Source organism: Bos indicus, chromosome 16 (genome assembly GCF_029378745.1).
Source record: "Bos indicus isolate NIAB-ARS_2022 breed Sahiwal x Tharparkar chromosome 16, NIAB-ARS_B.indTharparkar_mat_pri_1.0, whole genome shotgun sequence".
Lineage (NCBI taxonomy): Eukaryota > Metazoa > Chordata > Mammalia > Artiodactyla > Bovidae > Bos > Bos indicus.
Window position 1 is genome coordinate 62842895 of NC_091775.1, and position 18691 is coordinate 62861585.

The 18691-nt window shown below is 48.4% G+C and overlaps 1 protein-coding gene and 1 long non-coding RNA gene across 3 annotated transcripts in view; one reads left to right on the forward strand and one right to left on the reverse strand.

The window, feature by feature from the left end:
• Nucleotides 1-7585: 7585 nt before the first annotated feature.
• LOC139176428 (uncharacterized) lies at nt 7586-18655 on the reverse strand. Its single transcript, XR_011560901.1, has 3 exons — nt 18555-18655; nt 15927-16013; nt 7586-7993 (listed from the first exon to the last, which is right to left on the reverse strand). It is a non-coding gene; the product is annotated as an uncharacterized lncRNA (long non-coding RNA).
• Nucleotides 17492-18691, forward strand: part of KIAA1614 (KIAA1614 ortholog) — a 43355-nt gene continuing 42155 nt past the window's right edge. The window contains exon 1 of one of the 2 annotated variants that reach the window (XM_070768536.1): nt 17492-18283. In XM_070768536.1, coding sequence (XP_070624637.1) covers nt 18237-18283 — 47 coding nt within the window. In that variant the 5' untranslated portion in view covers nt 17492-18236. The remainder of the gene's footprint in view (nt 18284-18691) is intronic. The other variant, XM_070768537.1, reaches the window with a different exon arrangement.

The following is an 18691-nucleotide window of genomic DNA, read 5'->3' on the forward strand; positions in this document are numbered from 1 at the left end:
AATAATAACATGCTCAACATTTGTATGCCTGTAGGCGTATACATACACTATAGTGTTTTACATTTTTAATTTTAGTCAATCAAGTGTTCTGTAGCCCTTCGATAATGAAATATCAAAGATAGTTTAGAAACTTGTTTGTCAAAGATTGTTCCTGTCAACTAGAATTCAGACGTTTTTTTGCCTGCAGTTCCACAGATCCTGTAGAAATCTTTAAGCACATCCCTGGCAGCCTTCGTCAAAAAACTTGCTGGGTAGGGTGTGTGTCCTGCTGCCAGCTATGGTCAGTGACCACGAGGATATACGCTGACTTTCTTCCATGCAATGCCCCAATCTTAGTCTAGTCTGGAGTTCTAGCAGTAATACAAATCAGGGGAGGGGAGACGTCCTTTTTCCAAAGGTGTTTTGTCAGTGGGAAGTCATACAAAATCATATTTACTGAAATGTGTCAAGTACCTAGACGATAGTAGAGGCCTAATAAATATTTGTTAAAGTGAAAGGTAACTTCTAGAGATTATTAGTAGATAAGCTATTGAGCAAATTTAGGAAGTAATTGACTTTTTTCCCCCCATCGATTGCTACAGAGGTTGTGCCTCTTAGGAACACTTGCTTACTGACAAACTGGTCAGTCATCCTGTGTTGAATCAAGTTGTGTGAAAACTTGATCCTGGTGCTCCCTTCCTGATAATTAGCTGCTTCTTCATCCCATGAACTTTCTATTCTACTCCACAGAGAACAGATTAGGTCCCCCAAGGGCAGAGTAGTCACTGCTGACCCTCACTGCCCAGCACAGGCAAGGACCATCTCTCATCAGTGACATCATGTAGTATTAGCACCATTTATAGAGGAGAAAGTGCATAGTGCCTGGCTGTGGACACTGCAGTAACTACTGACCCTGCAATTAAGATGCAGATCTGACTGGCTGGAGAGCCCACATTCTCCCTGTTCCTTAGAAGGAGAAAACATATTTCTTTCTTAGCAGGAACTAGGAAGCAGCTTCTTTCCAAAGCTATGCCTGATCAGAATGTAACCATCTTAAAGAAAATCAAAGAACATTTTCTTCCTACAAAACACACACACACACAAACTATAGGTTCCTCAGCAAGCTGGGTTCTCTGATTGTTGGTGAGAATTTATCTTCTGCCCCTCCAGGGATGACAGTTCTTGGGACTCTTAAATAGTAACAAATGAGCTCCTTAATCAACTGCTTTTCACAGGAGTCTTCTCCCTTGAGTCAGTCACGTTTTTTCCTGCTCTTCCCTGCAATTTTTAAAAGTTTCATCCATGGTGAATCAGGATGGTATACTGGAGAAGGCATGAACTTGTGATGAATCAGGCATTGATGTGGAGAGGAGAAAAGAGCTATAGAGAAATGAGATTGGATGGCTATTGCTAAGTGCCATTGATATCTACAGAAGAAGCAAGAACGGCTGAGGACAAGTACCAGGCAATTGAAAGCCAGATGTAGAATCAGGGCCTCTTTGTTGCTATACAAAGACGTTCTCATCTCCTACTGTGGGAGGCAAGAGGAAGGACAAAGGACTTAACAGACTAGCAGACCCTCAAAGACAGTTAAACAATCAACCAAGATTGTTGCTAGGTCAGGACCCCCTGTTGGGAAAGCCTGAGACGTCAGATGCAACATCTGGTTGGATCCCTTGCATAGGTTTTGACTCCTCAAACCCCTGAGAACACTCTGAGCCTGTAGCCATAACTCCCCATAATCCTCACTAGCCCTCCCACCCCTGTTTCATATTTTGTAGGAGCTGGAGGATATCCTGAGGGTTCTTGAAGAAAGGGGCCAGAATATAAGATTGAATAGAGAAGTATGTTTGACTTGGAAGTGCTTCACAAGATACAGAATTTAACTCCCTAGCAAGGATTCCAGAAGTTGGTAAAAAACTGGGTGTTAGGATAGCTCCTAGAAACATTGAAAAAGTGATCGTCCGTGTTCAGCAGTTAAAATTCCAGAATTGCTACAGCAGACAGTGAAGGCAGGGTCCACAAAGCTAGGGAAGTGGGCTTGCTGGATACGCTATGGCTGGAAAGCCAAGAGGACTTACCATGAACAAAGGTCATGGAGAATGTACTGGTCAGAGGTACACCAGCATCACTAAAAGTTCAGAGGTGACTCTTGTATGAAGACACCATTCCAGAGCTGTGAAAGCTGACAGCAATAGCATTGGGGTGGTAGGACTCTGTAAAACCAGAGGCCAGCTGGCAGCACAAATCCACCCAATGTTGGTCAAGATGCCCGTTGCTGTTCTTCAGTCACTAAGTCACGTCCTACTCTTCGTGACCCCGTGGACGCCAGGCTTCCCTGTCTTTCACTATCTCCCGGAGTCTGCTCCAACTCATGTCCATTGAGTCAGTGATACCATCCACCCATCTCATCCTCTATTGTCCCCTTCTGCCTTCCGGCTTTCCCAGCATCAAGGTCTTTTCCAGTGAGTTGGCTCTTTGCATCAAGTGGCCAAAGTATTGGAGCTTCAGCTTCAGCATCAGTCCTTCCAATGAATATTCAGGGTTGATTTCCTTTAGGATTGACTGGTTTGATCTCCTTGCTATCCAAGGGACTCTCAAGAGTCTTCTCCAACACCACAGTTCAAAAGCATCAGTTCTTCAGCTCTCAGCCTTCATGGTCCAACTCTCACATCTGTACGAGACTACTGGAAAAAAAAACATAGCTTTGACTAGACAGACCTTTGTCAGCAAAGTGATATCTCTGCTTTTTAATATGCTGTCTAGGTTGGTCACAGCTTTTCTTCCAAAGAGCAAGCATCTTTTAATTTCATGTCTGCAGTCACCACCTGCAGTGATTTTGGAGCCCAAGAAAATAAAGTCTGTCACTATTTCTACTTTTTCCCCATCTATTTGCCATGAAGTGAATGGATTGGATGTCATGATCTTAGTTTTTTGAATTGTTGAGTTTTAAACTAGCTTTTTCACTTTCATCAAGAGGCTCTTTAGTTCTTCTTTGCTTTCCACCAAAAGGGTGGTGTCATCTCTATATCTGAGGTTATTGATATTTCTCCTGGCAATCTTGATTCCAGCTTGTGCTTCATCCAGCCCAGCACTTCTCATGATATACTCTGCATACAAGTTAAATAAATAGGGTGACAATATACAGCCTTGATGTACTCCTTTCCCAATTTTGAACCAGTCCATTTCTTCATGTCTGGTTCTAACTTTTGCTTCTTGACTTACATACAAGTTTCTCAGGAGACAGGTAAAGTGGTCTGGTTTTCCCATCTCTTTAAGAGTTTTCCACAGTTTGTTGTGATCAGCACAGTCAAAAGCTTTAGGATAGCTAATGAAGCAGAAGTAAATGGTTTTCTACTTGCTTTTTCTATGATCCAGCAGATGTTGACAGTTTGATCCCTGTTTCCTCTGTCTTTTCTAAATCCACCTGGTACATCTGCAAGTTCTTGGTTTGTGTATTGTTGAAGCCTAGGTTGAAGGATTTTGAGCATGACCTTGCTAGCATGTAAAATGAGTGCAATTGTGAGGTAGTCTGAACATTCTTTGGTATTGTCCTTCTTTGGGACTGGAATGAAAATTGACCTTTTTCAGTCCTGTGGCCAGTGCTGAGTTTCCCAAATTTGCTGGCATATTGAGTGCAGCACTTTAACAGCATCATCTTTTAGGATTTGAAATAGCCCAGCTGGAATTCCATCACCTTCACTAGCTTTATTCATAGTAATGCTTCCTAAGGCCCACTTGACTTCACACTCCAGGATGTCTGGCTCTAGGTGAGTGATCACACCATCGTGTTTATCCAGGTCATTAAGATCTTTTTTGTATAGTTCTTCTGTGTATTCTTGCCACCTCTTCTTAATCTCTTCTGTTTCTGTTAGGCCCTTGCTGTTTCTGTCAGGTCCTTGCTGTTTCTGTCCTTTATTGTGCAATCTTTGCATGAAATGTGCCCTTGGTATCTCTAATTTTCTTGAAAAGATCTCTAGTCTTTCCTATTCTACTGTTTTCTTCTATTTATTTGCATTGATCGCTGAGGAAGACTTTCTTAGCTCTCCTTGCTATTCTTTGGAACTCTCACTCAGTTGAGTATATCTTTCCTTTTTTCCTTTGCCTTTTGCTTCTCTTCTTTTCTCCGCTATTTGTGAGGCCTCCTCAGACAGCCATTTCGCCTTTGTGCATGTCTTTTACTTTGGGATGGTTTTGGTCACCACCTCCTGTACGATGCTGCAAACCTCTGTCCATAGTTCTTCAGGCGCTCTATCTATCAGGTCTAATTCCTTGAATCTATTTGTCACTTCTGTATAATCATAAGGGATTTGGTTTAGGTCATATCTGAATTGCCTAGTGGCTTTCCCTACTTTCTTCAATTTAAGTCTGAATTTTGCAATAAGGAGTTCATGATCTGAGCTCCAGGTCTTGTTTTTGCTGACTATTTAGAGCTTCTCCATCTTTGGCTTGGTGCAAAGAATATAATCAGTCTGATTTTGGTGTTGATAATCTGGTGATGTTCATAAGTAGAGTTGTCTCTTGTGTTGTTGGAAGAGGATGTTTGCTATGACCAGAGCATTCTCTTGGCAAAACTCTGTTAGCCTTTGTCCTGCTTCATTTTGTACTCCAAGGCCAAACTTGCCTGTTATTCCAGGTATCTCTTGACTTCCTACTTTTGCTTCCAATCCCCTATGATGAAAAAAACATCTCTTTTTTTTGGTGTTAGTTCTAAAAAGTCTTGTAGGCCTGCATAGAATCATTCCACCTTAGCTTCCTTGACATTATTGGTTAAGGTATAGACTTGGATTACTGTGATGTTGAATGGTTTGTCTTAGAAACGAACAGAGATCACTCTGTAGCTTTTTGAGATTGAACCCAGGTACTGCACTTCAGACTTTTGTTGACTATGAGGGCTACTCCATTTCTTCTAAGGGACTTTTGCCTCATCCATCAGAGGGCAGATAGAAGCAAGAACTACAATCCCTTGGCCTCCAGAGCGAAAACCACAGTCACAGAAAACTAACCAAAATGATCGTATGGATCACAACTTTGTGTAGCTCAGTGAAACTAGGTGCCATGCAGGGCCAACCATGATGGACAGGGCATGGTGGAGAGTTCTGACAAAATGTGGTCCACTGGAGAAGAGAATGGCCAACCACTTCAGTATTCTTGCCTTGAGAACCCCATGAACAGTATGAAAAGGCAAAAAGATATGACACTGAAAGATAAACTCCCCAGGTCAGTAGGTGCCCGATATGCTACTAGAGAAGAGTGGAGAAATAGCTCCAGAAGGAACAAAGAGGCTGAGCCAGCGCGGAAATGATACCCAGTTGTGGATGTGTCTGGTGGTGAAAGTAAAGTCCGATGCTGTAAAGAACAGTATTGCACAGGAATCTGGAATGTTAGGTCCATGAATCAAGGTACATTGGAAGTGATCAAAAAGGAGATGGCAAGAATGAACATCGACATTTTAGGAATTGGTGAACTAAAATGGATGGGAATGGGCAAATTTAATTCAGATAACCAGTATATCTACTACTATGGGCAAGAATCCTTTAGAAGAAATGGAGTAGCCCTCATAGTCAACAAGAGTCCAAAATGCAATACTTGGATGCAATCTTAAAAACAACAGAATGAGTTCAGTTTGTTTCCAAGGCAAATCCCTGGCTGGGGTCCTTCTCTATTGCTCAGTGCATTGGGCACTTGAAGGGCTACCCTCCCTGGGGTCTTTCTCTATTGGTCAACGATCAGCGCTGGTCTGCAGAAAGAAGCTACAGTGATGCACACGACTCAGCAGCATCACCTTGCCTCCCTGGCTGCTCTGCTTTCCTCCAAAGGTATTCCCCGCCGGGATCTCCTCCCTCATGTCCCCTCGGGCCGTTTTCCCACAATCAACTGCAGACCTCATCCTAGGATTGCTCTCCAATCCCTGCACTCAAGCTCCCAGCCACAACAGGTTCCAGAGGACTTGCATCCCTGTCCAGGATACATAGGGCTGTGGCAAGGATTGTCTGTGGTTTTCTTTCCATTCAGACTGTTATATAGATCAGCCGCTGCACTTTCCAGCAGCCTCAAATCCTTTTCCGCTGTCCCAGATCCTTGTCCCATGTGGGGATTTGACCCCTGCTTCAGTTCCTCCTGATGGCTGGGACGGTAAAGAATGTTCTGCAATGCCAGAGACCCAGGTTCGATCCTTGGGTTGGGGAGATCCCCTGCAGAAGGGAATGGCTACCCATTCTAGTATTGCTGCCTGGAAAATTACACGGACAGAGGAGCCTGGTGGGCTACAGTCCATAGAGTTGCAAAGAGCCAGATCCAACTGAGCGACTGACACACTTTCAGCTCTCCCGTCCCTGGACACGGGTCCAGCTGCTCATTCTCCTCTTTCCCCCTCCTTCCTTGGTCCTACCCAGTCTTGCGTGGATATATATATATATATATATTTCTTTCCAGTGGTCAGGGACCCCTGCCCGCTCTCATCTAGTGTTCTGCAAGATCTTCTGTGTCTGAAGGTATATTCCTGATGCATCCATGGAGAGAGATGGACTCCATGTCCACCTACGCCTCTCCCATCTTGAGGAGTCCCTTCATTCATCTTTATATCTGCTTGTCATACTTTTGTCCTTTTTCTGGAAAGAAAGTGTTTTTTTTGTCTTTTTTTTTTTAACACAGGTGATCTGAGTACCCTTGCTATTCCTTTGCTCAATTGTGGTGTAAATGGAGAGATACTGAAACCTCAGTCCAAGGACATGGTGACCAGGGCCCAGGCTCCTTGGGGGTAAGATCAGGGTCACATCACCAGACTAGCCTCTGAGGCTGGGAGAGCTGAAAACTGATGATGAGGGGTATCTAGAAGGAAAGAGCATTAGCTGTGGTGCAGAGACCAGCTGCATCAGTGAGGGGCTGTCTCATCCTTCTAACCTCAGGAAGAAAAGCTCACCACAGTCCTGGAAGAACAGCTGTCTGAACACGTGTGGAAAAGTGAGCTGAATGGCATGCAGGGTGGACTATGGGGGATACAGAAGTGCACCAGCCAGATCCCGGTCTAAGGAAAGGTTTGCATCACAGGTCTGGGGCACAGGTGTGAAGGCACAGGTGTGGAGCACAGGTATGGGCGTGCTGTGAGCAATGTCTCTGGTTGGCAGCTCTCAGCTCTCTTGTCCCCCAGTGGCTCAGCGCCTGCAATGCAGGATACGTGGGTTCAATCCCTAGGTCGAGAAGATCTCCCAGAGAAGGAAATGGCAACCGACTCCCGTATTCTTGCCTGGGAAATCCCATGGACAGAGGAGTCTGGTGGGCTACAGTCTTTGGAGTTACAACGAGTCAGGCACAACTGAGCACAGACGCACCCACCATTACAAATTTTTCCATTCTAGACTGTTCTTGAGGGCAAGGATGCCATCTGTTTTTCTGTCCTGATTATCCAACCATAATGCCTGGCTTATAGTAAGAAATATTAGTTGAAAACATGAATTGAATTAATTTGGCCAAGGATAATTTTTGTATGGGCTTCCCAGGTGGCGCTAGCGGTAAAGAACCCACATGCCAATGCAGGAGACATAAGAGGTACCAGTTCGATTCCTGGGTTGGGAAGACCCCCCGGAGGAGGGCACGGCAACCAAATCCAGTATTCTTGCCTGGAGAATCCCATGGACACAGGAGCCTGGCAGGCTACAGTGCACAGGGTCACAAAGAGTCGAACACAACTGCAGTGACTTAGCACACAAGCACAATTTTTGTACATAAATGTTAAGAGCAGCTTTATTTATTCATAATTGAAAAAAAAAATGAAACAACCAAATGTCCATTAACAAGAGAATGGATAAACAATTTGGGTAAACTGTCTTGGTTGCTAGGGCTCCCATAGCAAAATACCACACACTGGGGCGCTTAAATAACAGAAATATATGTCTCATTGTTCTAGAAGCTGGTAGTACAGATCAGGGTGTCAGCAGATTTGGTTTCTCTGGAAGCCTGTCTGCTTGGCTTGCAGATGGCGGCTTTGTCACTGTATCCTCACATGGCCCTTTCTCTGTGGACACATCGAAGATAGTTTTTAAGAGGGATAGTCATGTCTTTCATAGAGTTATAAAATGCAAACATGTCAGAGATTTTGTCATTAATCAGAAAACCAGTATAATGTTATAACCTGTTCAAAGAAGAATCTAAAACACAGATAAATATACAGACATCTGGAATGTGGGGAAAATTTATAAACAAATGCAAAACCAGCAAAATTGGTCAATATTCATAAGTCAGTTCTACAAATACAACCGTCACTTCTCAGGACAAAAATCATTTGCATTACTATCCACTTTACTACAATTTATAGAATTATAAAACAGCTCAGATAACCTGAAAGGATGCATAGACAGTACATCCAATGATGTTCGGGGATCATTTCAAAGTCTTTCACGTTTTCCCCTATACTTTAATGACTAACTTCCCCATTCCAAATTATGCATTCATTTATCAGGTCATTTGACATAATTACACACACACACACACACACACACACACACTCACACTCCAAAATGCTTTGTTCTCAACACCCTAGAAAAAATTCCCGTTCAGCTTGGCCAATTAGCTAAAGCCAGCAGCCGGGCTCAGATCCTGGGGCAAATGGAATCCACCACAGTTCTCCTTGTTTCATCTAAATCTTCACAGAAATGGCCAAAACTCTAGGTGAGAGATATCATTAGCAATATCAATATTAGCAAGAGAAAGTTTTTGTCTTAGATGTTCCATACTGAAGAAGTTTTAAAAGCTAAGCAGCTTTCTCATGACATACAGAGACCTACCACCCATGATTTTCACCACCGCTTTCCTGGGTGCGGAGACGAGTCCCAGAGCACAGTTCCCAACCCTGCTGCAGAAATGGAGCCGGACTTTGTGGGAGAGACGTTGGTTGAGAGGTCCGAGGGGGAGAAAGGGGAGCAGGAGAGTAGAGGGGTGATTCTGGGTGAGGGCATCTACGGGGCGGAAGTAAACAGCCATGAAACAAGCAGAGAACCTTTCCAGATGTGGCTGCTCATGAAAGGGCGGTGAGGGGCCCAATGGGATAGGACTTTACACACACAAAATCAGAGCTTTCAAGGGCCTGCAAACCCTCAGACACTGGCACTGATGAAGGCCTTCTAAGAATGTATACAGAATCCACTTTGACCTGATCCCTGAGCCCACTGGCCACGTGGGCACTCTTCTCTCCTCAGCTCAGTAAACGTAGCACCTCACACCCTGACCCAGCCTACTGAGACTCTTCTCCAGCAAGCTCTGAAAGAGGCCACTGTGTCACAGTCCCTCATACACACAAACACTAAACACTCCTCTGCACACAAACCCCAGATGTCCCCCAGGGCTCCTTGGAGGTGACATCTTCCCTGTGAACACCCTCAGGTCAGTTCAGTTCAGTTCAGTCACTTGGTCATGTCTGACTCTTTTGACCCCATGGACTGCAGCATACCAGGCTTCCCTGTCCATTGCCAGTTCCTGGAGCTTGCTCAAACTCATGTCCATTGAGTCGGTGATGCCATCCAACCGTCTCATCCTACGTTGTCACCTTCTCCTCCTACCTTCAATCCTCCCCAGCATCAGGGTCTTTTCTAATGAGTCAGTTTTTCACATCAGGTGGCCAAAGTATTGGAGCTTCAGCATCAGTTCTTCCAGTGAATATTCAAGACTGATTTCCTTTAGGGTTGACTGGTTGGATCTCCTTGCAGTCCAAGGGACTCTCAAGAGTCTTCTGCAAAACCACAGTTCAAAAGCATCAATTCTTCAGTGCTCAGCTTTCCTTATAGTCCAACTCTCACATCCATACATGACTACTGGAAAAGCCACAACTTTGACTAGATAGACCTTTGTCAGCAAAGTAATATCTCTGCTGTTGAATATGTTGTCTAGGTTGGTCATAGCTTTCCTTCCAAGGAGCAAGCATCTTTTTAATTTTATGGCGGCAGTCACCATCTGCAGTGATTTTGGAGCCCAAGAAAATAAAGTCTGTCACTGTTTCCATTGTTTCTCCGTCTATTTGCCATGAAGTGATAGGACCGGATTCCATGATCTTAGTTTTTTGAATGTTGAGGAAAGTTTTTTCACTTTCCTCTTTCCCTTTCATCAAGAGGCTTTTTGGTTCCTCTTTGCTTTCTGCCATAAGGGTGGTGTTATCTGCATGTCTGAGGTTATTGATATTTCTCCTGGCAATCTTGATTCCAGCTTGTGCTTCATCCAACCTGATATTTCACATGATGTACTCTGCATAGACGTTAAATAAGCAGGGTGGCACTATACAGCCTTGATGTACTCCTTTCCCGATTTGGAACCAGTCTGTTGTTCCATGTCTGGTTCTAACTGTTTCTTCTTGGTCTGCACACAGATTTCTTAGGAGACAGGTAAGGTGGCCTGGTATTCCCATCTCTTAAAGAATTTTCCAGTTTTTTATAATCCACACAGTGAAAGGGTTTGGCGTAGTCAATAAAGCAGTAGATGTTTTTCTGGAACTCTCTTGTTTTTTCGATGATCCAACAGATGCTGGCAATTTGATCTCTGGTTCCTCTGCCTTTTCTAAATCCAGCTTTATTATCTGGAAGTTCTCAGTCCATGTACTGTTGAAGCCTGGCTTGGAGAATTTTGAGCATTACTTTACTAGCATGTGAGATGAGTGCAATTGTGCAGTAGTTTGAACATTCTTTGGCATTGCCTTTCTTTGGGATTGGAATGAAAATTGACCTTTTCTAGTCCTGTGACCACTGCTGAGTTTTCCAAATTTGCTGATGTATTGAGTGCTGCACTTTCACAGCATCATCTTTTAGGATTTGAAAGAGCTCAACTGGAATTCCATCACCTCCACTAGCTTTGTTCATAGTGATGCTTCCTAAGGCCCACTTGACTTCGAATTCCAAGATGTCTGGCTCTGGGTGACTGATCACACCATTGTGGTTATCATGAAGATCTTTTTTGTATAGTTCTTCTATACAAAGTAACACTCTAACCTCCTCCAGATCCTGTCCGCTCCTTCACTCTCCACCACAGCTCTTAAAACTGGTTTTAGACCCAATCTCTTAAGTCAGTAGCTTGTAACCCTTTGATTACCAGCCAATCCTTTTATTACTTCTGTGATCCTTAAGTCTATAAAAGTTTTGTCCAACAAACCAACCACATTTATTGCATAATAATCCTTGTCCCCTTGGCAACCCACACTGTCATACTCAACTGATACAATACTAGTCAAAAGCAAAGACACTTCTCATGGTAAATGTATCATTTCCATTAGACTTCTTTAAATATGGGTGATAACTTATGCTCCCCTCCCCATTAGGTGTCTGGGGACCCCAGGTTCCCTCATGGCTCAGTTGGTAAAGAATCTGCCTGCAATGCAGGAGACTGGGTTCGATTCCTGGGTCAGGAAGATCCCCTGGAGAAGGAAATGGCAACCCACTCCAGTATTCTTGCCTGGAGAATCCCATGGACAGAGGAGCCTGGCTACAGTACAGGGGGTTGCAAGAGCTGGACACGACTTAGTGACTAAAGAGAGAGAAAAGAGAGAAAGAGAGTAATATGGATGATAACTTATGCTCCCCTCCCAATTAGGTGTCTGGGGACCCAGGTTGGGAAATTCTGTTCTGAGGATTAATGTTGAGTGAGTTCAGCCAAGTCTCCCTTGCTCTCCCTTTTCTCAGATGGGCAAACTGAGGCTGTTAGTTTTAAGGTGAACTGACTTACTTAAACTGCCAAAGAATTGGAATGGAAATTGAGAATTTTTTAAAAGAAAGTGTCCCCTTTTTTGGTCTCTAACTCCTTTTAGCGTTAGGCTTTCTTAAAAAATAAAGTAAAATTAAGTTGGGATGGGCTGTCACTTGCCCCCCGAGTAAGCCTTTTCCACTTGCAGCCTGGACCTGTCTACAGGATCCTAGAATTTGCTGCATAGCAGCTGCCTGCTCCTCCCCTCCAGGTCAAGAGGCCCAGACCATCCCGACAAGAAGGAACCTGAGACGTTGTCTGGTCCAGGGTGTCCCAAAGTGTGTTCCCCAGGATGTTAATTGCTATGTTGGGGGTGGGGTGGGGAAACAGCTTCTGTGGTCATTTACTTTTGAGAAAGGCAGTGTTAAGCAAAGGTAAACTGGTTTAGTCTTGTTTTGTTTTCAGGACATGGCTGAGCCTGTGAAATGCCTTTGGGCCTAACGAACTGCCAGGAGGGTGAGATGGCATGCATTATTGCCCAGATTTACTGGACTTGAAATCTCTTTCACGGGAGACCTGTTCACGTCTCACGGGGCCCTGGGGTTCTGAGAAGTTTAGTTGGGGACCTGTTAGTCCAGCCTGACACTCCAGGTAAGGAAACAACTCAGCGTGACCAAGGCTTAGACCCACAAGGGGATCTAGTCCAGACCGGAACCCAGGTCGCCGGAGTCTAATCCTGGGCTTGGCAAATTTGGGCCTTTTCCTCTACACCTCACCCACCACATACCTTCGTTTAACACAGGGGGAAAAACTTTCCGAGGGACCCCGGAAGCGGAGGGTGTTTGCTTAGAGAGAGGCTCTCTAGAGGCTCATTTGCGTCTCCAGCAAAACCTCCCAGGCTGGTGGGGGCAGGAGGGGACGGGGGACAGGAACCCCCACAGGATGAGGGACTGCAGAGCCTGGGGGGCTAGAAAGGGCTCCATCTGCAGCAGAAAAGCCGTGAGGCTTTCAGAGTCTCTCATATGTCTTAATCGAATTATCACATAGAACTGAACACTGTCTTTTCTCAAGATCAAAAGCTGTCACTGACATGACTCCAGTGCTCGGTCAACCTCCAGTATCTTTCCCCCTGCATCTGCTCTCATTTTGTTAACGAGAAAAATCAGTGTGGCCACGATGACCATGGCTATTGGCAGACAGGTGAGAGCTAGGGGTCTCTCCTCTTATTGATGGCGGCCTCCCACTGAGCAGGCATGGGGAGTCGGGGAGTCGGAGGGAGAGTATTAGAACATTTGCCTAAGCCCAATCATTTCCTGGTGATTAGGATTACGAAATGAAAAGCTACAGTGTCTCTCGCATGGGAGCAGATGCCTGGCAGACTCAGGGTGGGTGCAGGGCGAGTGGGCCTCCAGGGCAGAGCAGTCTGCCGTCAGTGTCTCCAGGGCAGGCCCGTCCCATCCCGGCAGCTCCCCGCCTGCCTGCCCTGGGGAGCGGTGCGGGCTGACCAGGTAGGAACCACGCCTTTGCTCTTCCTGAGTCTTAGTCAACTCAGGCAAGCGTGGCAAAGGAGAACATGGCATACATGTGTTCCCATGTGTGTGTATACGTGTGTGTTAGTGTGTGTGGAGTGGCATGACTAGAAACCTAGGTGGTTGCTCTCTGGAGGTGCCCAGCTGTCATGTTGCCTGACTGTACCAGGCATCTTCTCTCCACCTAGATTTACCTGCTTCTCTCGCGTGCTTTTCTCCTCTCCTCTTCCCCATCTATTTCTTCTTCTGAGAGCTATTTTATCTGCAAATTTCCAGGCTCACTCAGAATTGAAGTGTAAGGGCCACACCACTGTCTGGGATCAGTGGCCATTTGAGGGAAAAGCGAGGCGGGCAGGAGCATCAGGTGTAAGTGGGAGTCATGAAGGCCGGAGGCCGGTCCTCACCCTGCCCGTGGCCAACTATCTTGTAGGCCCTGGGGCAGGATGGGCCACACTGAGGGAATGAACCACATCCTTTGGAGATGACCTTGATCCACTGAGCAGGAGCAGCCCCCTGTTCTGCTCTTAGGCATCCTTACCCGACAGGGATTTTTTTTCTGTCATTTTAACTATGTGGCCTCTAGTCAGTAGCTTTTATGTGCTGGGAGTGTGTTGGAGCCAGGAACGAGGTTGAGGAGGAGGAAGCACTGTGAGGTGTCAGAGGCTGACCACTTAGAGTGATAAGTGCTCGGGCAGAAGTGGGTCAGGGGTGCACTAATCCAGGTCGGGAGGACAGCACAGGATGTCGAGGAAGGTGTCTCTGTAGAGGCTCCAGTTGAGCTGAGTGTGGACAGTCTAGGAGGAGACAGCCAAGTTGGGTTGGGATGTGTGTATGTGTGTGTGGCGTGAAGCAGCGTGTTTCAGGCTGAAGGAGAGACTGGGCAAAGGCGAGGAGACATGAGCCAGGCGGGGGAACTAGAAGCAATCCAATATGGTGGGTGGGCTGGACAGGTTCTCGGGGTGGTGAGAACTGGGGCTAGAGGGACTGCTGTACCATACAAAGGACTCTGAGTTTTAAGCTGAGGATTTCTGCTTCTTCACACTGACTGGCCTCAAAATCACCTAGGAAACTTGTTAGGGAACACATTCCTGGGCCTAACTCCAACTAAGGAATCAGAATCCCCAAGGGTGAGACCTCAGAATCAGCCTTTTCAGCAGTGTCCTGGGAGGGTCTACATGAGCTCTGGGTAGACTGGACCCTGGGAAACAGCAGGATTCCTATCAAGGGAGAGGCGGGTACATGGGAAACCAGTCCCGACACTCTGCTGGAAGGAAAAACAGGGTCCGAGGGGGAGGCCCTGGGACTGTGCACAGTATCACGAGGGGGGTCGCCAGGATCAGATGCCCTAGTGCTCCTGGACCAGTGCCCCCTGATGAGGACAGGAAAGGCAGATCTCCAGCTGGACACACTCCTGCAGGCAGTAAGGGGAGGGATGACCGAGGCGTCCCTCCCACCCTTTCCCACTCGACTCCACCTGCTTTAAGGGAGGGACCTTGAAGGACTAGCTCACTCTTTCCCTCCATCCTAAGGGAAATCCCTACTTCCACAACCCACAAGGCTCCCTATTCAAACTGAGTGTTCAGAGCCCATTGCGGGAGGGTGGAGAGGAGGAGTGAAGCTTGTGTTTTCATCCAGGCTAAGGGGGAGGGAGACTTCCCTAGGTGATCCAAAAGGAGGAGGGGGGCTCTGTGACTGCTATTTACTCTACATTTGGGTTCCTCGTAGATTCCTCTCCAAAGGGTGGTAATGAAAGACTCTGATACTCAAGGAGGTAAGGCAGTTCCCCAGCCCTGAAAGGTGCTCAAGGCTAAGGCCCAGATTAGACCACCTTCCAGGGACTCTCACCTCAAAGGACGGGGTCCTAGCGCCTCACCGGGGACCTAGAGCCCTCAACCAGGCCCCACCACCCTTGTTCTGCAGCCTCACCCCCACCCCCAGACTTTCCCAGATTAACCTTTATATTTAACACTTAAACCAGGCAGTTTCGCACCTCAGTGCCAGTGTTTATGCTAATCCCTCCTCCTCTGACTTGCCTCTCCCACTCCTCCCCCTCTGTCTGGCTAATTCCTGCTCGTTCTGCAAGACCCAGCTCGCCCTGACACCTCCCGGACCACCCAGCACGCATCTCAGTCTAGCTATTCCTGTAAACGATCCACATCACCCTGTGCTCACCTTGATGCGACCACTTATACACAGTTTAGGCACTGCCCCACTCTGAGTTGACCAGAAATTCCTCAAAGGCAGGATTTGTGGGTACTACATTTTGTCTCCCCAGCGCCTAGCACACGGTAGGAGCTCAAGAAATATTTGCTGAGCCAAACAGAATCCAGATGAATGGGACATGCTCTGAGACATGCGAGTGCCACGATCATTTAAGAGCATTCTTAGGATCGGCTTTATGGTGTTTTTAGGACCTATGTGCTGTGTGCTCAGACACTCAGTCATGTCAACTTCTCTGCTACCCATGGACTGTAGCCCATCAGGCTCCTCTGTCCATGGGATTCTCCCAGCGAGAATACTGGAGTGGGTGTCATTTCCTTCTCCAGGGGATCTTCCCGACCCAGGGATCAAACTCGTGTCTCTTACGTCTCCTACAGGTGCCTGTTAAAGCCTCTGTATAGCTGTGACACTTCATCCCCTTGTTTATTGCAAAATAACAAATTTAATGAGTATACTGAAGGTGAATATTTGCATGTTAAACAGGCTGAGGGCAGGTTTCCTTTAAATACTAAGCCTTTCCTAGAACTTCCAGAAACTTACCTTACAGATCATTAACTTCTGGGGGAGGCGGGGAGCAGAAGTCGTGGAACTGAAATCTCTAAGAGTCTGAGCTCCAAAGCAGTGACTCTGAAAGGAAGAAGCAAGGCAGAGTGTCTTGGACCTGGACAGAACTGGGTTCAGACTCTGGCTCATAACAGGTCCCCAATAATAGTAATAGTGTTGTTTGTAGGGTTGACTTTGTGCACGGAGGTGAGGAAGGAGTCTTTCGAGGTTTACAGGATTTTATCTGGGCTGGCAGAAGAAGGAGGCAGAGATGATCCAGAAAGGAAGGGCCAGACCATAGCAGCAACATAATCCGACTATCACAGTACTTCACAATTTTTTTTTATGTTATTAAACAAAATCTTTTCATGTTGAATATGCGGAATGCTGGCAACAGCATTGTTCTGGGTGGTTAATGGAGAGGGTCTTGGACTTATCAGCTCTGCGACCTGGGACAGATCACCTAACTACAGTTTCCTCATCTGTACAAAGAAGACAGGAAACAGTATCCATCTCTTAAGGCTGCAGCAATGCCAGGTGATAGAATGCCCTCCATAAATGGTACCAGTTACTGTATTATGAAGTGATCAGTACTACAGCACAGAATGGTAAGTCCCTGTTGGAGGAACTGCTTGCTGTGGGAATATGGGGGTGGAGGGTGGGGCTAGCTGCAAGAGCACAACCCAGGACCCTGGAGACCACCTGTGTGACCTTGGGCCTGTTCTGTAACACTGAGGGTGTGCCCTAGATAATCTTCCAGGTGCCTAAATTAGCAAAGGTTAGTCCACCCACAGACAGCTCCCCAAACAGCCGCTCTCAGGCCTGGATGCCTTGTCCTGCCCAGATGCCCTCTTCCCCACTTTGTGCAGAGTAACTCTTACTCACTCAAGGGCAGGCCTCCTTCCCATCCTTCCCTGACACCCCATACCCTCTGCGCAGCAGTCCGCACGCTGCGGTCCTTATGGTAGGCAGCTAGGTCTGTCACCTAGATGGTGACTCTACTGCCTCAGTGCAAACAGAGAGCAACGGGCACTGGACAGTGAAGCTTGTTAGCAGTCGGAAAGATGATTAGCACTTTCCCTTTGTAGAGATTTCCGGAATCTCCTGGGTCCTAATTCTCTTATAGTTTGTTGTGGAGAAATAGGTTTGGAAATAGTTGGGGCTCCGTTCCCTCCCCCTGGGTGGAAAGAGAAAGCGTGCTCCCTTGGTTGGGGCCACCGCTGCAGGTCAAGTCCTTTGCAGCTATTAATACTTCCTGCCAGGTCTGGGAAAAGTGACAAGGGGCCTTCAGGAGTCCCCAGAGTCCCCCCAGAACCGGTCCCTTTCCAAGGCGTCTGGCCATGCAGGCACCTGGCTCTCCCCTTAGCTGCACAAGAAGAGGGGACTCGCGTCCACCACGTGTGCCCCCTCGCGCTGCTAGAAAGCGGAAACAAATGACCTTGACCTCCAAGGAGACAGCCCCTCGGAGAGGGCGCCTCCTCCGGAAAAGTTGTCCAGACAAAGGGCGTTCCTCGGCTTCCACCCCGACAGCCGCCAGCCGCCGGCCGAGCCTCCCCCCTCCACCCCCGCGCCCTGGGTGTAGGGTTACACGCCTCGCCGCGAAGCTCGGGGGAGAGCGCGGTGTTTCCGCAGCTTTGGCTCACGTGGAGCCGCGTCTCACCGCCGCGCTCTCCCCGAAGCCTGGGCTGCGAGCGCCCTCCCGGCGGACGGGGCGACCCGGGCCGGGAGGGGTGAGGTCCGGCGGTACGGAAGGCCGCCCCGCCCCGTCCGAGGCCCCGAGCTCGCGGCTGGGCCGGCGGCTTAGACGTCTGCACGGTCCCGGGAGGGGCGGCCCTGCAGGGCTCTGGGGACTGGGCCCCGGGCCCCGGGGAGCGCGCGGGGCGGCGGGGCGGGGTGGGAGCGAGGGCTGCTCCTCCAGCCCCTTCCGCTGCGCCTCCTTTCTGCTCTCCCGCTCCCTCTTCCCGTCCCAGCCGGGGGAGGCGCCGGGCTTGGCCTCTCACCCTCTCCGTGGCCGAGCCTTGAGGTAGCCGCCCATGCCGCTTCCTGCCCTCCCGCGCCCTCCCCGTCCGACCCTGCGTCCCCTCCCCGGACCTGGAGGGAGGCCGCGGCCCGCGGGGCGGCTGCCCGGTTCCGACCCCACCCGGACCCCGGGGCGGCCAGCAGAGCCCGGAGCCGAGCCGGGCGCGCCCCGAGAGCCGAGGCCTGCGGGCCGCACTCCCCGAGCCCCGGGCCGGAGCCCGCGCGCCCTGCTCCCCGCCGCGGGCCCGGGAGGGAGAGGGGCGAGAGGAGGGCCTGGTCTCCCCGGGGATGGAGGGGATGGAGGCGGCGGCCAGACCTGCCGGCGGCAGCCTTCAGTGAGTACGGAGGAGGCGAGGCCCCGGGCGGGCCGGGGATGGCGGGACCGGGGGAGCGAGAAGGAAGGGTCGCGGGGGGAGCCCTGCCCGTCACGACCGTCTTCATTTCAGCGTCTCAGGGTTGGGGTTAGACGAGCACAGCGCTCGGCCCTAGACTTCAGCGGCCCCGAGCCGCACAAATCGGTACCCACTGTTCCCCCGAGGAAAGTCTCATCCATCCTAACAGGTCTCTAGAGAGGGGTGATCTCTGGAATGCTGTTCAAGACTTTACCTGAAGGCTCTTGTAATGTGACGGAAATTGCACCCAAACCCTTCAAATCCCCTGCTTCCTGGATCGAACCTTAGAAGAGAGGACTCAGTGGCTGGGCTGTGACGACAGAGTTCGTCAATTCTAAATGAACTGGTAGA